The sequence below is a fragment of the Heloderma suspectum genome, chromosome 2 (assembly GCF_057233095.1).
Source record: "Heloderma suspectum isolate Gila_16-S chromosome 2, 16-S_ref, whole genome shotgun sequence".
Classification (NCBI taxonomy): domain Eukaryota; kingdom Metazoa; phylum Chordata; class Lepidosauria; order Squamata; family Helodermatidae; genus Heloderma; species Heloderma suspectum.
Window position 1 is genome coordinate 14,385,727 of NC_139459.1, and position 19,019 is coordinate 14,404,745.

Genomic DNA, 19,019 nt, shown 5'->3' on the forward strand with positions numbered 1-19,019 from the left:
ATATTCACTGGATAGTCTCTGAATATTTAGACAAATGCCAAAATATTCACGGATTGTGTGCCATTTTATTTTCAATATATAATATCTGATTTTACTTCTAACGGAGAAGATATATTATATACATTCATACATACTTTCTATTTTCCTGCACATACTTGTAGAAACCTTTGCATACATAAAATATTGGAACCATGTTAACTTTTTAACAATTACTATAGTTTTGTTCTTAAAGACAGTCCTCCAGTGAAAATCAGCACTGAAAAGAAACCTGATGGGGCTGGGGACGTTCCAGGGTCAGCCCTACCATAAGGCAGCGTGAGGCAGCCCCGTCAGGTGGCAGATGATGCAGGGTGCAGTGCAGTCCAAGGTGTTGTGGCACAAAGCTGTGTGTGCGCACACAGCCTGTCCTACACCCCCTAAGCTAGTCTGCTGCTTAGGGGGTGCAGGTCTTAGGTGTTGAGGAAAGATTCAACTGTCAGTCCAGTTGGCTTCTGTACATGAATCGGAGACAGGGGGAGGTTGGCACCATCTTGTCCTTTGCCACAACGTAGAATTGTAGAATCATAGAATCTATGATTGGGGTTGGAAGGGGCCTATAAGACCATGGAGTCCAACCCCCTGCTCAATGCAGGAATCCAAGTCAGAGCATTCCTGACAGATGGCTGTCCAGCCTCATCTTGAAGGCCTCCAGTGTGGGAGAGCCCACCACCTCCCTATGGATTTGGTTCCACTGTTGTATTGGTCTGACAGTCAGGACGTTTTTCCTGCTGTTCAGCCAGAATCTGACTTCCTGTAACTTGTGCCCATTATTCCATGTCCTGCAGTCTGGGATGATCGAGAAGAGATCCTGGCCTTCCTCTCTGTGACATGTTTTGGGCTGGCCCTGGTAGTTTCTATTAAAATAATTTTTTTTTTAATTTACTGTGTGTGTGTGTGTGTGTGTGTGTGTGTGTGTGAGAGAGAGAGAGAGAGAGAGAGAGAGAGAGAGCATGCGTATCTCCCTTCTTTGATTACCTGGGTTTACCTTTTCAGCTTCTCTTTAGTTGCTGTGGCCTGCCACATGTTGAGTACCTCTGCGTACACTATCTGAAGAAAACTTACATTTTTATTTTATTTCTTACATTTATATCCTGCCTTTTTCCCCTCCTGCAAGGAACCCAAGGTGGCTTACATGATCCTCCTCCTCTCCATTTTATCCTCACAACAACAACCCTGTGAGGTAGGTTAGGCTGAGAGTCAAGTGACTGGCCCAAAGACACCCAGTGAGCTTCATGGCTGAGGGGGGACTAGAACCCGGATCTCCTGAGTCCCAGTCCAGCATGCTAACCACTACACTACACTACACTACACAGATTATCTTATATCTGAGTTGTTTTTGTTTGCTTTCTGTTAAATAACTCATCCTGAAAAATAGTTTGGGGTAAGGCAAAGCTCTGAGATCATAGAGGTCTCATGTTCAATCTCTGGCATTTCCATCTAAAAGCACCATAGGTAGCTGGCCTTGGAAAGACCCTTCTGGAGGCCTTGAAGAGCTGCTGCCAGTCAGAGTAGCATATAGTGGGCTAAACCAGGGGTTTCCAAATATTTGGGATTGATGGGCACATTTGGAATTTTGAGGAAGAGTCATGGGCACTCCCACAAAATGGCTGCCAGTGGGACTGCTCATTCATAAAATGGTTGCCATGATGGTCCTGGCTGGTCACAAAACACTCATTTCCCAGAAGGCAAAATGGTGAGACTAAAGGAAAACTAACTTGCCCATGAACCTAAGTACAAGGCAGAGGTGGGGTTCTGAGTTCCAAAATACTAAACCACTCTTTTGAACCCAAATAAAGATGGCACCAGAGGGTAGTAGCACCTCACTTAGTAGCATTCCTGTCTCCCAGGTAAAAAAAGAAGAAGAATTAATTACACAAAGTCTTAAGAAATCAAGGAAAATCCAGGAGGGGCAGAGAGTGAGGTGAGCACCAAGAGACGTGTCTGTGGGTACATTGTTGCTCATGGGCACCATGTTGGAGACCCCCAAAACTAGATTGACCAATGGTCCAACTCAGTTTAGGACAGTTTCGTGGATTTAGTCAACTCTGTTGCCCCAACTCTGTTCAACAGTCTAATGAAATTTGTCAAATGGTCTTGTAGGCCCCTTCCAACCCTACTATTCTATGATTCTATGAAAGGGTCAAACTAGATGAGATGTTGAGTGCATCTGTGTGTTTTAACACGCACATTTTAAAAATGCAAATAGGAAGTGGGGGGGCTGATAATTATCAGGATTGCAGGAAGTGGGGAGGGGGAGTTTTACCCTTTCCTCCACGAATGCAGCCTTGACAAAAATTGCTCCTCCAAAGCTGCTTTTTGCATCTGTGGGAAAGCTCCCACTGGGAACGCTGCTTGCCCAAATTCGTAGCAGCTAGAAACCTGGAATGCTTATGCTATCTAGGCCTGTATTTCGGTGATGTGCAGTGTCTCTTGGCTCTTTTCAGTGTGCTGGACAAGCTGGATGTTTGGTCTGCATTCAACCACTGAGCAATTCTTAGGTTCTTACCTGGTTCTTCTCAAATTTGTTTAGGTGATCCGAGCGCTTCAAGTGTCGCTCCCCAGTGTCTCCTCTTTCACCATAGATGCTCAAGTAAACATTAGCATCAGTCCCGGCTCCCCACACAGTCCCAGTGATGACGTGAACTTCATAGGAGTTTGCTGGGAAAAGGAAGCCATAAGCCTTTAAACTGGATATTCTTCAAACCCTCTTTGTTGCCAACCTGGTTCCTTGTGTTCTTTCACATCATTAATGTCTGGCAACATGGTGACCAATCTAAATAGGTCCTTCTTAGGCTCGAGCTCCATGCTGAGTGGAGTTCCATGATTATTTACTATTTTAAAAATGTTTTAACCCAAAGCAGGCTGTGTCTGAGGGGAAGAAAGGGAGATGAACAAGGGCCAGTCCACAAATCTTTCCCTTCCTGCACCTTTTCTGCTCAAAATAGGGCCGATGTCATGCACTGGCATTCTTGGGCACCTGCCAAGGCCACACCTCAGCAGGGGCCCACTGCTCCTGACCCTTCTTCATCCTCCTTGCCCTTGCTGCCTGTTCACCTGGCATTTACAAGCATGGGGGCAGCAACCAGAGAGAGGAGAAGGGACAGCAGCCTTGCCCTCTCCCCCTGGGAGACTGGGACAGTTGAACCCGGAGGAAGAGGGCAGTAACAGGAAAAAAATTCAAATCCGTCCATGAGCAGACAATGGAATCAGAGGTGCCTGAGAAACCAATAAACACAGACAGAGTGGATTTTACACAGTCTGTACATCCCCAATTTCAACCTTTTGAAATGGTGTTGGGGATGCTCCAAAGCTGGGAAAGCACCAAGCGATCAGAAGTCAGGGAAAGGGGGTGGGGCCAGTGGATGGGGGTGGGGCCTTCTAGGGAACCCCAGAAGGCAGGCCAGATTTAGCCCATGGGCCTTAGGTTCTGCACCCCTGCTAGATATAATGGAACACCCTCGGAAGCATACAAGCCTACTTCACCTTCAAGTTCAGATCCATCCTCCGGTATCAGCTCCACCACCAGTTCCTTGTCCTCTTCATCACTCGCCAGCCAGCGACAGGGTGTAAAATTATAAACTTCCATGACGCCTGGCTCATTAGGCTCCTCCTCTTCCTCCTCTTCAGTGGATTTCTTCTTCTTCTTCCTCTTCTTCTTTTCCATCTCCTTTGTCTTCATAGCCATCTTCTTAACTGTGACGCTTTCCAAGAACCAGCCATCCCCAATGCCTGCCCCATCATGACCGATGCGGATCTTGTAGACTTTGCCAACCTCTTGAGCTTCTATCTTTAATATTGCCATTAATAATCAGACTTAGCCATTCCATAGCATTCTAACGGTTTTGACAGCCTTACGTGTACAGTATTTCAAGACACCTGACAACAACCCTCTAAAGTGGATCAGCATTTTTATTCCCATCTCGGAAATCAGCGGGCTGAAGTTGAGAGACTGTGGCTTACCTATGGTCACCTGTTGAGCCTGTGGCTCAGGCAAGATGTGAACCAAGGCCTTCTTGGGTCACATGGTTAGCCAACACACTTCACCAGATTGAATGTACCTGTCAGTGGTATAGCTGACAGGGTCTTGGGGTCGAAATCCAGGGCCCTACAGCTCAAGGTCCCCACAAATGACCACTAAGGGCATTGCTGGGTGGGTCATGCAGGGAGTTGTAGTAGTTTTTTCTGTCTAAACATGCATAGGATGGCGCCCTTAACAGTAGCAAGCAATGGAGACAAGATGGGGGATACGTGATGGGGGCCACGTGGCTTAACAACGCTACAAGCAAGAAGGATCTTGGAATTGTTTTCGATCACAAGCTAAATATGAGCCAACAATGTGATGTGGCTGCAAAAAAGGCCAATGCTCTTTTGGGCTGCATTAATAGAAGCATAGCTTCCAAATCCCGGGAAGTACTAGTTCCCCTCTACTCAGCACTGGTTAGGCCTCATCTGGAGTACTGTGTCCAATTCTGGGCTCCACACTTTGCAGGATGCAGACAAACTGGAGAGGGTTCAGAGGAGGGCAATGAAGATGATCAGGGGACTGGAAACAAAACCCTATGAGGAGAGACTGAAAGAACTGGGCATGTTTAGGCTTGAGAAGACAAGACTGAGGGGAGATATGATAGCACTCTTCAAGTACTTGAAAGGTTGTCACAGAGAGGAAGGATAGGATCTCTTCTCGATTATCCCAGAATGCAGGAAACGTAGTAATGGGCTCAAGTTACAGGAAGCCAGATTCCGGCTGGACATTAGGAAAACTTCCTGACTGTTAGAGCAATACGACAATGGAACCAATGACCTAGGGAGGTGGTGGGCTCTCCCACACTGAAGGCATTCAAGACGAGGCTGGACAGCCATCTGTCAGGGATGCTCTGACCTGGATTCCTGCATTGAGCAGGGGGTTGGACTCGATGGCGTTGTAGGCCCCTTCCAACCCTACTATTCTATGATTCTATGAGGCAACAACAAACAGGCCCAGCTTCAGCTCTTGCGCTTGCTACAGTTTCCTTTCTTTTTATTTAAAAATTATTTTATAGTCATGGGGTAGCCATCAGGCAGGGCATTTACATGGTTACAGTTGCTCATTTTATCGTTGTTCCTTCTATTATCTTTTAAAATCTATTGTCTTTTTCTATAACAAAATGGTGTTTCTTCCCAAGTAAATGTGTTTAGCATCACGCCAGCACAAGCATATTCCATTAATCCCTGTAGTCATGATTTTGCTATGATTTAGGTGAGTTTAAACAGTGAAACTGCACATACTCAGGGGATTTAATGTATGTGTGTGTGTGTGTGTGTGTAATTTTAGGTCACTTTGGGTGATTGCATAAGACTTGCTGGTCCTGAAGGAGATGATCAGTCAAAATGCATGTTCAGCTAGGGATACTGGAGAGTTTCATTTGGTCTGCACTTCCCACACTAATTAGAATGCACTTAGCTTTCGGATCATGCACTTGTCCAAACGTCATGATATAGGCTCAAAAATTGCGTACAAAAAGACATATTTTAGGGGAAGATGCATACAAAAAGGCATACTTTAGGGGAAGATGTGTACAAGGCATATTTTACAGGAAGATGTGTACAAAAAGGCATATTTTAGGGGGAAATATGAATTTTCATGCAGTTATTTTAAATAAATCACAAAAAATGTGATGCAGACTTATGACTGAACACACGTGAAACAGACACAGAGTAGAAACAGACTGATCTGTCCCTCCCAAAGTTCAACTTCTAAACAATCTCTAGTTCTTAGCATCAGTCTAAGGCCTTGCCTCGTTTTTTCTTTTCTTTTTTTTGCATAATCTGTTCTGCCATTTTATATTTTGCAAGAGTCAGTCTGGTTCTGCAGGATCAAGAGCTATGCAAAGTCCTGAAGCTTCCACCTCTGGCCACTAGGAGAACCTTATTTCTAGCTCTCAGGCTTGGGAGTTATTACGGGCCTGACAATGGTTTAGCTGTGTTGTGTAGACACAGCATCAGAGAACCAGAATCTGAAGAAGTCTCACCTAATGCCCAAGCCTTGCAAAGATCCAAAATCTACTTCAATGGCATCTTTGCTGGGGGAGGGGGGAAGGCTAGCCCCAAGAGATCTAGGTAGACTCCTTCTGTGGCTCAGCATACCTTGAAGGTTTCTGATGCTCCTCTCTCGTAGTTGTTTGACCTGTTCTTCAGAATCAGCACCTCTGTTTTGCCCAGCTCACCATAAATCTGCATGAAGACGTTGGCGTTGGTGCCTGCATTCCGCACATCACCGGTCACGACACACACCTCATAATTTATCACTGCATACAAAGCAGAAGGTGCGGGAGGAATGAAGGCTACTGCAGGTACTAAGATTGTTCTCAGGCTCTTACAAAATCCCAGAACCAGAGATCCCAAATCCTACAGTTGGAACAATATCAGACCATTTATGTGTTCTATTGTACCACCCTTCCATTATATTCTCGTGCACATTCAGGTAAAATACTCAACTCTCCTTATAGGGATGGACGAAAGTCACTTACCTGGTCCCGCAGCTTGCTTCGCGGTGGGGGGGAGGCGCTCCATTCCTCCCCGCCGAAATTCTGGCCGGGGGGAGGCGCCCCGTCCCTCCGGCCGAAATTCTGGCCGGGGGGGAGGCGCCCCATCCCTCTGGCCGCGAATCCTCCTGGCCGGCCAGGACGCAAATGGCGGTGGCTGTAGCCACCGCCGTTTGCATCCCTGCAGTCAGCCGTGATAGGCTACGTAAATCCTTACATAGCCTATCACGGCTGACTTTGGGGGGAAAAAAAAGCACGTACGCAAATGGCGGCGCCCATGGGCGCCGCCATTTGCGTATGTGCTTTTCCCCCCCCCCAAAGTCAGCCGTGATAGGCTACGTAAGGATTTACGTAGCCTATCACGGTGGTTTTTGAAAATCTAGCCGTGATAGGCTACGTAAATCTTTACGTAGCCTATCACGTTTGCTTGTGTGTGTGTTTTTTTTTTTACTGGGAAATGGCAGCGGTGGCAGCCGGTTGGAAGACCGGCCGCCGCCGCCACCCCGCCGCCGCCCCGCCGCCGCCCTGCCGCCGGGAGCTACCAGCGCCAGGGACATTCGGCAAAGGTAAGTCCCATTCTGGGGGGGGCGGGGGGGCGGACCGTTTCTCCACCAATTTCGGGGGGCCAAATGCATTGGCATTCGGCCTCCCGGAGATTCATGGAGAAATTCTCCGACATCCCTACTTTCCTAATTTACTCAAAGCCAATATAGGCCGCTGCCTTATACAGGACAGTCTATTGACTATTTGTCTACCTAGCACAGTTCTTTCTACTCCAGCTTTCCCCAAACTTGGTGCCATCCAGATGTGTTGTCCTCTCGTGAGAGTTGTAGTCCAACACATCTGGAGAGCACCTTTTGAGGTAGGCTGGTCCACTCTGAGAGCATCTCTACACCAGCCTAAAATCCCGCATTTAAAATGGGGCTTTCTGCTTCCATTTTAAATGCAAGATCACAAGAGACTCCCTTTACACATGCTTCCTTCCCTCCCCTTTTCTCCCTTCTTTGAGGGGCAATCTACATTACAACTTTAAACTGGTTTCAAACCTGTTTTTAGCGATTATGGCTACCAAATACAGGAATTCTGAGAATTGTAGCTCTAGAAAGAGGGGCCGCTTGGGCAGGGGACAGGGGTCTCTAGCAAAGAATTCTCAGTACCCTCATGAAACTGCAGGATCCCTTTAGATAAACCGGTTTGAAATCAGTTTAAAGTTGTAATGTAGATTGCCCCTGAGTTTTCCATATGTTTCATTATACAGCCACTAGATGGCACTGTGGCCTAGATCCCCTTATTGTGGCTTTTCCTCTTTTTACAGAGGGAACAGAAGCAGAACTCCAGCACGATAATTTGATAGCTCATTATCTCATTATGGTCATTTAGTGTGGGAGATGCCCTGGAGGTTGACGACATCATCTAAAGGGCATGCAAACTTCTGTGAGTAACCAGTCTCAACAGCAGGATAAAAGCTCCATGTGAAGAAGCCCCAACTGTCAATGGCTCCCCAGAGTCTTAGACAAAAATCTTTCCTGTCCCCTCCCACCTGTTCATTTTAATTAGAGATGCCAGGGATTGACCCCAGGACCTTCGGCTCTGCCACTGAGCTAGGGTGCCTTCCTCTGGGGGACAAATGCAAAACCTAGACAACTGGAAACCTTCCCAGTTAGGATGCTGGGTGGGATGGGTGGCCAGAGAGACAATGGAGCATTAAGAAGGCACAGAGCAATTGTTTCACGGGGAGTGAACAGCAAAGACTCCTGGCATCTTTGGAATGATTTGCAAAGATCACATCCTGCTGAACAGGCATCAGCCTCTTCATTATTCTGCCAGCCATTCTCTGAGCTTTCCCTTACATCACGCCCTATGTCCATACCACCCAAACCAGCCCTAGCCTCCTCCCAAGTGAGCTGGAGGTGAGCCGTGTTTCAAGGCATCTTTGCAGAAAGAGCAGCCAGCCAGGCGGTCCATGAGAATGTCCCAATGGCGCCCTTTCAAGGGCCAGGGCCAGGCAGCAAGCATGTAGTGGGAAAGCATGGAAAGAAATGGGATGCGTTGCAGAGCACAGAACACATTTTGGCTGACAAATTGCTCCCTTCAATTTGACTGGATCTTTCCTTTATATGAGAAGCTTTTCATGGCCCCTGGGTTCTACACTTCACTAGTGTGCTCCATTAGGACTAGTTCATTTTGCTTCCTGATAATTCGCTGCTGCCCCAAGTACTGCTACTACTACTGGTGGCCATGTGTTGTTGTTGTTGTTGTTGTTTTACAGAGGATAGTCTTTATTAGGGAAAAAAACAAGTTCCTGGCCCTGATTGTTGCGCGGGCAAGGTCTGATGAAGCCTGTAAAGCCTGAAGAGGACTCAGCAGGATATCCAGAGATCAGGTGGCGGCACCTCTGGGCTCTATACAAGTCTTTGCTCCCTATGACTGGCAAAGGGAGAATCAATTATGCAAACCAAGGACATATATTATGCAAACATTGCCTAATTTGCCTAATTTATACGGAGCACAGAATTCAACATCTCTTAGTGCAGAATGTTTATATCATTTTTCAGTACACATTGCCCTGGATATATCTCTTTGGCAGCTCTGCACACTACGGTGGCCATGTGTCCTCTTTTGCAGAAGACAGTCCTCTATTTGAAGGGCTGCCAGAGGACTGTCCTCTGTTTTGAAGGTGTCCTCTGTCTGAAGGGCTGTCCAGACCAAGTCCAGTCTGAAGGTGAAGAACTGTCCGACGGAAGAGCTGAGCCTTGAAGTTGCCCATCAACAGCACTTGGGCAGCAGAGTGAGCAAGGCACACAGTTACCCAGTTGTAGTCTTCCACTCTGTGGTAAGGTCTACTGCATTTCTATTTGACTTATAATAATAATTTCTAAATTTGCATATATATATATATATATATATATAAATAGCTGCCCTCTTTTTTCCTGTTTTTTGGTGATTCACAAATGGCTGCCCTGCTGTTGCAACCACCCAGAAGGCTTCGGCTATTGGGTGGTATAGAAATGTGTAAATAAATAAATAAATAAATTTCTAAGCTGCAATCCTATAGACAATTACCTGGGAGTAAATCCAACTGGAATCAATGGGATTTACTTCTGAGAAGACATGCATAGGATTGCCCTATTAACGTTTACTTCATGCTAGCATTGTGCAAGGCCCTGTACACAATGAAGAAGTGGCACACTATGTGTGCTGTCTCAGCTATTCCCCAGGAAGCAGTCATTAAAGGGCAGCCATTTCAATGAGTTTTAAATTCTGGGATTATCCCTCTCTGCTTCTGACTGAGCCCAACCAAGAGGCCATGCCTTTCGCTCCCAGCAAATCCTACCAATGATCATGAAAACCGCATTGGCGTCCCTTACATTTCTCAATTGGCACGATCTCACTGGGGTAGACCTCGATCTCTACCTTCCCGTCAGCCTCGTTTTTGTCTAGCCACCGGTTGCAAGGGAAGTTGTACATCTTCCCATGGACGGGGATGATAATCTCAACAGTCGCCAGGTGCCAGCCAGCTCGGAGCCCGACATTGTCATGCCCAATGAGAAGCCGCTGGATCTTTGGAAAGCAAAGGGGAGAAAGTGTGAGTGCATAAAGCCAGGGCAGGCAACACGCGGCCCATGGCCCACAGGAGGCCTCTGCTACCTCCCCCCCCACGGCCCAAAATGGTAAAAAAAGAAAACTATCTATATTTTTAAATGGCATCCAGAGCGGCCATTTTGACAAAACCATTTTTGACTCTTTCAAACAAGCTAATTTTGACCCTTTTGGTGTTCCATAGCCGTTCCAGATGCCATTAAAAAAATTCTGTGTAGTGGGGGAGAGGTGTAGCTCATGGGGGGGGGCAGGGGCAAGAATGGCCCCCAGACTCCTGAAGTTTCCCACTCCGGGCATAAGGGAAGAAACACAAGACAGACATTTATGTAAAAAAAAAAAAAAATGCCTCCCAAACTAGAAGTGGTAAACAAGCAGAAATATTTGTTATTTGTTTGCTTGTATGTTTAAAGCATTTCTAGCCCACTCCTTAACCAAAAACAACTCCCAGAGTGGCTCACAAATATCAACAGTAAGACAGTCCCGCCCTCAGGCTTAGAGGCCTGGTCTCTGCTGGCTTAGTAGCTGCAATGCCACCTCCAGCCATCTGAAGTGGTGGCAACACAGCACAGCAGAAAGCAAGTCAGTAGTTGCCTCCTCCAGGAAGCTGACACCATGGTTTCCCAGCGTCCCCCGGTGCACCCTGAAACCTGTTTAGCAGATGCAAATCTAATTAAGTCACAGACTTTGTGGCTTTAGCATCACGCCCGATTTCCATTTTCTCTCTCTCCCCGCCCCTCTGTTTTGCTTAACATGCAACCTGATGAAGTCTTCCGGAGACGTCGAAAGCTTGCTTGCTTGCTATTTGGTGACATTGTTTGGTCCTAAGAAAGGCGTTGAGTCAGATTTCAATTTAGAAGGGGTGTGATGTCATAAATGTTGAAAAACTGTGACTTGCGCAGTAAAACAACCCTATTTGCAAAGTCAGTTTGAGAACTCTGAAACAGGCCTTCAAAATGAAATCAGCCCTTACTATGTGGCTCAAAGCCTCATTTACAGTTCTTTCTTACCTTTCCAATGTCCATTGTATCAAGAGTAAAGATATCTATCCGGCCAAGTTCAAAGTAATTCCCCAAGTCATTATCTGAAACCAAGAGAACCTCCTTTTTCGTGTCTGCTTTCTCACCATACAGCTTGATCAAAACCTTCGAGTCTGAGCTGGCTCCAGGGACAGCTCCCGTCTTTATGCTGATGTGGTAACCAATATCTGTGGAAATATTAACATTTGTACACAAGAGACATGACAACATACTGCAAAAAACCAAAAACAATCCCTTGTTCCTCTACTTTATGGATGATCAAAGCAGAGGAGAGCAGAAATGGGAAGAAGGGAAGCAAGGAAGCTCAAGATAGTTCAAGGCATCTTTCCCCAACTTGGTGTCCCGCAGATGTGTTGGACTGCAACTCCCGTAATTCCCAGCCTGGCTAGGAATTTAGAAGAGCTCAAAAAGAAAATTCTGTCTGATAGCCTGATTTATTTCTGGTGAGATTTAAGTGTTTTAGGGTGCAATCTTATGCATGTTTAGACAGAAAAAAGTCCTACAACTCCCAGCGTGTCCCAGCCAGGATGGCTGGCTGGGGCATGCTGTGAGTTGTATGACTTTTTCTGTCTAAACATGCATAAGATCACATCCTTAATTAACTTATTTCATTTTTCGATGTTGTTATGTGCTCACTTCTCCATAAGCCACTTTGAATTATGGCTTTGATAAGAATAAATAAATCCAGATTAACACTCTCTGGGTTGCATGTTAGGATGGAACTCAATGTCAGAAATGAGGCACTGCCATTGAAACAGAAGCTCTATACTGAATCCCCCTCCTCCCTTTGTAATTTGCAGCTGTCACCAAGATTTAGGGATGCAACAGGTTAAAATGTGGAAACTGTAGGTAATCTGGAGGACTGTGTCAGGCCTTTGCTTCACCCAGACACCTAACCTGTCCTCCTTCCCAGGGGCAAAAGGGGAGGTTCCTACTGTTGGTTGACCTACTGACCTCTGCTCAGTATCCTAACGCAGGTCATGCCATTGCATCAATTTCATAGGCAAGGTCCTATAAATATAATACTTAATATTTCCATTTGTATTGTGCCTTTGAGTGTGCAAATGCTTCACATGTGTTATCTAGTTGCAATCCTTATGAAAAGCCCTGTAAGGTGTGCCAGTATTATTATCCTCCATATGTCTCAATGTTTTCAGATGAAGTTAGAAGAAGCAGTGCTCCCTATATTCCATGCTACCTGTTCTGTCAGGATTGCAGAGAAATTTAAATAATTTCTGATTTAAAGATTGCCTCTTACAATGGATCCTCTTCAGGAAATAATATAGAATCATAGATAGAATCATAGAATAGTAGGGTTGGAAGGGGTCTACAAGGCCATCGAGTCCAACCCCCTGCTCAATGCAGGAATCCAAGTCAGAGCATCCCTGACAGATGGCTTTCCAGCTTTATCTGGAATGCCACCAGTGTGGGAGAGCCCACCACCTCCCTAGGTCATTGGTTCCATTGTCACGTTGCTCTAACAGTCAGGAAGTTTTTCCTGATGTTCAGGTGGAATCTGGCTTCCTGTAACTTGAGTCCATTATTCCATGTCCTGCACTCCGGGATGATCGAGAAGAGATCCTGGCCTTCCTCTCTGTGACAATCTTTCAAGTACTTGAAGAGCGCTATCATATCTCCCCTCATATATATGACCCACCTTCCTATTATACCAGCTAGGGCAAATAAACACTTTCTCTATTTATTGACTTGACTGCATTATTATGTTCTGGGTGTTTTGTTAATAAATCTTTTTTTAATTAGCTAATCTGGTGTAGTCTTATCTGGAGGAATTCTAACTTATGTTACCTCACCCCACATTATTGCCATTATCTTGCAGCCAGCTTATTGCAAAACTGGAGGCTAACTTTCTAGGGGAGTTGGTGGATCAAGACTGGAAGCTGGCAGAGATAGAATTCGATACCCCAGGGAGATATCTTGTCTTCAGTACGCATATGCAGTAGATGGTGACAGCTACTGATCTCTGAGTATTTCAGGGTGGATTTCGTCACAGTTGTAAAGCTGGAGTTAACCAGACACTCATCTAATTCATCTTATCTAGTGACTTCCTGGCATGGAAGAATAAGGAGAGGTTAAAGACAGGAATGTCAGAGTAATTCAGCTTTAACTTTACTGTGAGTAGCGTCCAGATGGTGCAGTGCTTGCACCAGTGTTTCACTAGCGTAAACCAACGCTAGCAAAACATAATTAGCACTTGCTAGTGCAAAGGGAAAAAGCAGCGATATGCCACAAGAATTCAGCAGCAAACCACTCTTTTTGCCTTTGCACTATCAACCTCTAATTATGTTTTGCTTAGCATTGGTTCACGCTAGTTGTTGTTGTTGTTCAGTCGCTCAGTCGTGTCCGACTCTTCGTGACCCCATGGACCATAGCACGCCAGGCCTTCCTGTCCTGCACTCTCTCCCGGAGTGTGCTCAAGTTCATATTCATTGCGTCCCGATGTAATTATGCTGAGCACATTCCCGACCTTCCACTAGCATCAGCCAACAACATGGAGCAGGTGCAGGGAGATGTTGAGCATGATGATGTCAGGGCAAGAAATAAGTTGAGGGTGGAAGGGGGAACTCAATCTGGAGCTGTCATTGTTGGCAGCATCCTCATCTTTCTCATAATGTGTAATTCTGCCCTTAGACTACAATATCTCCACCCATATTCTCCCTTCCGTAGTGTTATGACAGCAGCAGCCATGCCGATTCCTAGATCTGCCAGACATACTTAACAGAGGGAAAAAGAAACAGACATTTGAAGGAGATGATGAGAAAAGCTTAGCAATGGCAAATGCTCAATGAGAGAGACACTTCCCATTTTTAGCTAGGAGGCGCAGCAAAAGAGACTGGTTAAAATAATGTGCATTTCCCATGAACTGAAAAATGAACAGCTTGGCCCAAAGTGTCACATGATAACTAGGCAAACTCACTTTCCAGGATAGATGATCTCCCGTCTGGAACTAACTCCCGAATAATCTGGCCATCGTCCTCATTTTTGTCAAGCCATCTGGTTAGCAAATAAAAGTTAAGTTATCTGCTATTACCGATCAAACATCAGGAAGCTTATTAAAATCCAGGAAGTACAGAGGATACTGGAAGACAAAGCTTCATTTTTAGAAAGGTGTTTTATGGGAAGCTGGAATAAAGAAACAGATTATGGGAATATTTGGAAAGAAGAAAGAACCTTGGGTTGTAAATATTCAGAGGTATATCATCCTTATTCTATTGTCTTATCATTGATCCCAATGTTCCCTATAATGAATCCTGTTGGGTTTAAGGGGTTTCTGTATGTTTTTAAAAGCAAGAGCTGAAAGAAGTATTAAGTTAACAATAACTTAAACCTGGTGACCTCGAATGTGATGGGCTACAACTCGCATCAATCCCAGCCAGCATGGCCAGACTTGCTGGCTGGAGATGATGGGGGTTGTAGTCCTACACATCTGGAGATCACAGCTTGGGAAAGGATGTGTCAGACCTACCTGCAAAACCTTCTATGCTTTGGAGGTTAAACTAACTCCAAACTGTGCTAAAACACACACATATAACTTCCTTATCTTAACCTCTGCCATTTTATATTCAATATATTCTACTGCAATAATGGGGCTAATTGTTCTGTGGAGTTTCAGACTGCCTCCCTTTTTTTAAAATCTAATTTTTTCATTAAAAAGGATCAATTAGGCCCAGTTTAAATGTATGAGGGAAATTAAAACAGTGCACAACACAAGGTATAAGGGGGACAAATGACCCCAACATAGTGAAAAGTCTAATTTCACAACACTATAGCTACTTTATGTTGATGCAGCGGTGAAGATAAAGTGGGAGCTGTTAACCATTCAGGTTTTCTTTTTCATTCATACCTCCAGGAGATTTAGAGCTTGAGGTAAATGTACATAAATAAAGTATCAAGACACCATAAAACTTGAGGATCATTACAGACCCCAAACACTATTCCTTTATAGCTCTATCCATGTATGATAAGGAATAATCCTTTATCAAATTTCTTATTTTGAAATGAAATTGGAGCCAATGCCTGTTCTATTAAATCTCTTTAAAAATGACTATTGTTTGACCCCAATGTCTGACTAGCAAAGCGCTTTTTACAACTGTAGGGGGGTTGTGCATTTTAAAAGTAACCCTCAACGTTGGATTTCAAATTAAAAGTCAGATTTGAATTCTAAACCTCACACCCAATTTCAAAACTTTGCTCAATGAACTTCGTCCACATCTATCCTCCAGGGCCCCAGGCAGAAATCTATGGAGACTTGCTAACAACTTGAGATGCTGCAGGTTGAATTTGGGGTCTTATACACAGCGTATGCCCTAGTTGTCAGGCTTGTACATTCCTGACATAAGGAGCCACGAGGGCTTGCTAAAAGCCACTAGCCTGGTTACCTGTGGTGAGGGAGAATTGCTCAAAGCAACCAGCTAGAGAAATTTCCATTCAGGCTATCAACATAATGGAAACGATGGTGCATGGGCATAAAGACTTGGTTACCTGTAGTGGATTTATTTGCAAGACTGGAGCCACCTTATAATGAATAAAACCAAGTGGATCTTACAACCCAGTACTATCAATGTGTGTGCATTCCTGGTCTTCATGTGCAGATGCTCCCACTGTGCTGAACATGTAGTGCTATGCCTGCCTATGGCAAGGTGACCAGAAGCCATTTTCTCTACTCATTGGATCATGCGGCACCCCAACATTACCCAAGCCCATCCTCCAACATCCTATGCCTGCCAGGAGGAGCATATGCCAGGCATGCTGAGCTTGTACTGTTTGCTACTTTGAAGGGACTGGACATCTGGCAAGAAGGATGGGGAATGGGGGAAGGATGAGGCTGGACCAGCCTTCTCATCCTGCCCCCCTCTCCTCATCTGCTGCTCAGCACTGTCAGGCAGGATGAAGGCGCTCCACCTCCTGACCAATCGAACATTTTTCAGACATGCATTTTTTGCATGTTTTCAAACTTCCTTCCACATCCATCAAGACTTGTAATTTTTTTCTAAATACAATGAGATATTCTTGGGATTTCTGTACCACAGGGGTGGGGAACATGTAGCCTTCCAGATGTTGCTGGTCTGCAACTCCCATCAGCCCTAGCCAACATAGCCAATGGTGATGGATGATGGGAATTGTAGTCCAAAAACATCTGGAAGGCCACACGTTCCCCATCTCTGCTGTACCGGAAACCAATTTTCATGTGGAATTTCTGTGGAATGAATCTCTTCAGAAAACAGCCTTAATCCAATCCTACATTTGCTTTTCCAGTGAATACATTCATTAGAAGGTGCATGCAAATTACTGGCATGTAGGCTTTGCAGGCTGATGCATGGGGGGAGAAAAGAATGGTTACACACCCCTAACTAATCTTTAAATATAGCCAGCCACACGCATGGGTGAAATTCCTGAACAAGCATGAACTAGTAATGGTATTTGCCCAGGTTCCACAACCACTTGCTTGGCTGACGGTGGGTACACTTTAAGAAGAAAAAGGGAGTAACATTTATTAAGAAGTAAGCCCCACATTGTTCAATAAGATTGACTTCCAAGAGAGTATGCACAGGGTCGCAGCATTAGTTGCCTATTACCATGGTTCTCCAACCATGCAACCTGGAACTATAGTAACTGTATGGATTCACATACAATCATCTATATCAGTCTTTTTCATCCTTGGAACCCCAGATGCTTTTGGACCACCAATCAATTAATAGTTCAAAAAAGTGATGGAAACAGGTGCAACCCAAAAGGTTTTGTGGGTCTTTAAATAGGAGCTGAACTGTATGATCAGCAACTTCCCATGATTGCGCTTTGACAGCACTGTACCACTATAGACATCACGTGGGGAATTAAGGGCACAATCCTATGCATATTTAGACAGAAAGGAAGCCTTACTACTCCCAGCATGCCCCTGCCAGCCATGCTGGCTGGGGCATGCTGGGAGTTGTAGGACTTTTTTCTGTCTAAATATGCATAGGATTGTGCCCGCAATAACTGAACGCTCCACCATCTGAAAAGTTCTTACCATGCTGAGGAAGCCAGCAAGCTGGAGAAGGTGAGCCTTCTCCCTGACATGATAGTTTTCTGTGTTCAGGGTGGAATGGGATTGTTTGTTTGTTTGTTTAAATTTAGGGAAGAGTTGATCCCCTGCTTACAGTCTGACGTGGTGCAGTCCACCAACAAATACATCACATGAATCTGCTGACTATATATTTAAATAATACAATGAGACCTTGCCACAAGAACACAGCAGAATAGGCAGCATGCAAAACCAAGGAAACTTTGTCAGATCCCTATTTCTCCTGCTAGACATTTGCTGATTGTCGAGTATGTACTCAACCCAGTATTCTTCCTTTTCAGTCCCTAAAACCATGTGGCCTAATGTAAGCTCTTTGAAAAGGTTTAGAGGCCAGTGAAGAACCATCAAAGTGAGGCTGTTCTCTTCAAGTCAGTTAAGAGCAGTACTGCACCAGATTTTCCTGAGGTTTTATTTTTTGCAGCAAAAGCTGCTGGGAGAGAGGAGAAGGGTTGTTCATTTAGAAAAAGGACTTTCCACTCTTTCAAGAATTTTGTCCTGTATGTTTGCAGCCATTTTTCTCCATCTTCTACTGCTTGGGTGACACTTACTTTGACTTGAAAGGGCTTCTTCACTCCATGATCACAATCAATCAGAGATCATGCAACGAACATGATGATGTCACAGTACACTGTAAACAGATTTGCCTGTGTAACATCATCACTGAAGGCAAACAGAGCCCTCCTGTTGCCCTCATTCTGAATCGGAAAGAAAAGGAAAAGCATCCCTGTTGCCTAGGCAATCGTGCCGACACTACTCAACCTGCCACCCTCCATTTGGATTTGTCCACTTGCATGACAAGACAAGACTTGCCCTGTCATCCAGTTCTACTTGTGTACATTTATAAATGACTAGGGAAAACAGGGATGTATATTGGAATGCACATCCCATTGAAAGAAACACAGTGTAGACAGACATCTGCCTTCTGCACCAACTAGTCAACTATGTACAATTAAAGCAAGCCGATGGAGCATTGACCTGGTTGCCTTGGCAATGAAGACATGTTCTCTCTTCCATTGACACACACACACAGCTAACAGTTTCACACTATTTTGCAAACGGGTGTGAAAAATCACTGCAGGGGGGTTCATTTCGTGAAAGACAAAAAATGTTCATGAAAGTGCTTCTCCTCTATTTTAGTTCAGAACCGGTTAGGAAAGATATCCTTCTGCAGTGATGATTGATTGTTCTTGTGTCAGGGATAGAGAAATAGGATAGAACCCGCTTTAATTTAGAAGCCAAGAAGGAATCACAGAATCACAGAGTTGGAGGTGAGCTTGAAGGCCAACTAGTCCAACCTCCCACTCAATGGAATGGAATGGAATGGAATGGAATGGAATGGAATGGAATGGAATGGAATCAAGAAAGCAATGGAAGGAATATGCATGAAGATGTGACAAATATAACTGTGTGCCTTAAGAAAGGCAGTCTTTGTAGGACTGGCTTTCTTTTACCTTGCCGCAATTGGGTCCTTAGTACCTGTGTGTCGCGTAGTCCTTGGTGTTGGTTTGGGGTTCCTATCCCAGGACCAGGATCAAATGACTAGGGATTAAGTCACCACAATCGTAAAGACATCTTACGGATTATTTGGCTCTCTGAGATACTCCCTCAACCCCATTGCCCCCTTGATGAACATCTGGATCCAAAACAATCCCTTCAAGATGTTGGCAAAGCAGACAGTGGTTAACTATGTAGTTCTGCTATTTTTTCCAAGCAATCTGTCCTGTTGCTGGTAGATATGCT

The 19,019-nt window shown here is 44.9% G+C and overlaps 1 protein-coding gene across 1 annotated transcript in view; it reads right to left on the reverse strand.

The window, feature by feature from the left end:
• Positions 1-19,019, reverse strand: part of LOXHD1 (lipoxygenase homology PLAT domains 1) — a 260,472-nt gene that overhangs the window by 132,629 nt on the left and 108,824 nt on the right. Inside the window, exons 16-21 of the mRNA XM_084829637.1 lie at positions 14,133-14,209; positions 11,168-11,364; positions 9,929-10,121; positions 6,163-6,323; positions 3,523-3,826; positions 2,546-2,697 (exon numbers count right to left, since the gene is read on the reverse strand). Of these exons, the coding sequence (XP_084685763.1) occupies positions 2,546-2,697; positions 3,523-3,826; positions 6,163-6,323; positions 9,929-10,121; positions 11,168-11,364; positions 14,133-14,209 (1,084 nt within the window). The remainder of the gene's footprint in view (positions 1-2,545; positions 2,698-3,522; positions 3,827-6,162; positions 6,324-9,928; positions 10,122-11,167; positions 11,365-14,132; positions 14,210-19,019) is intronic.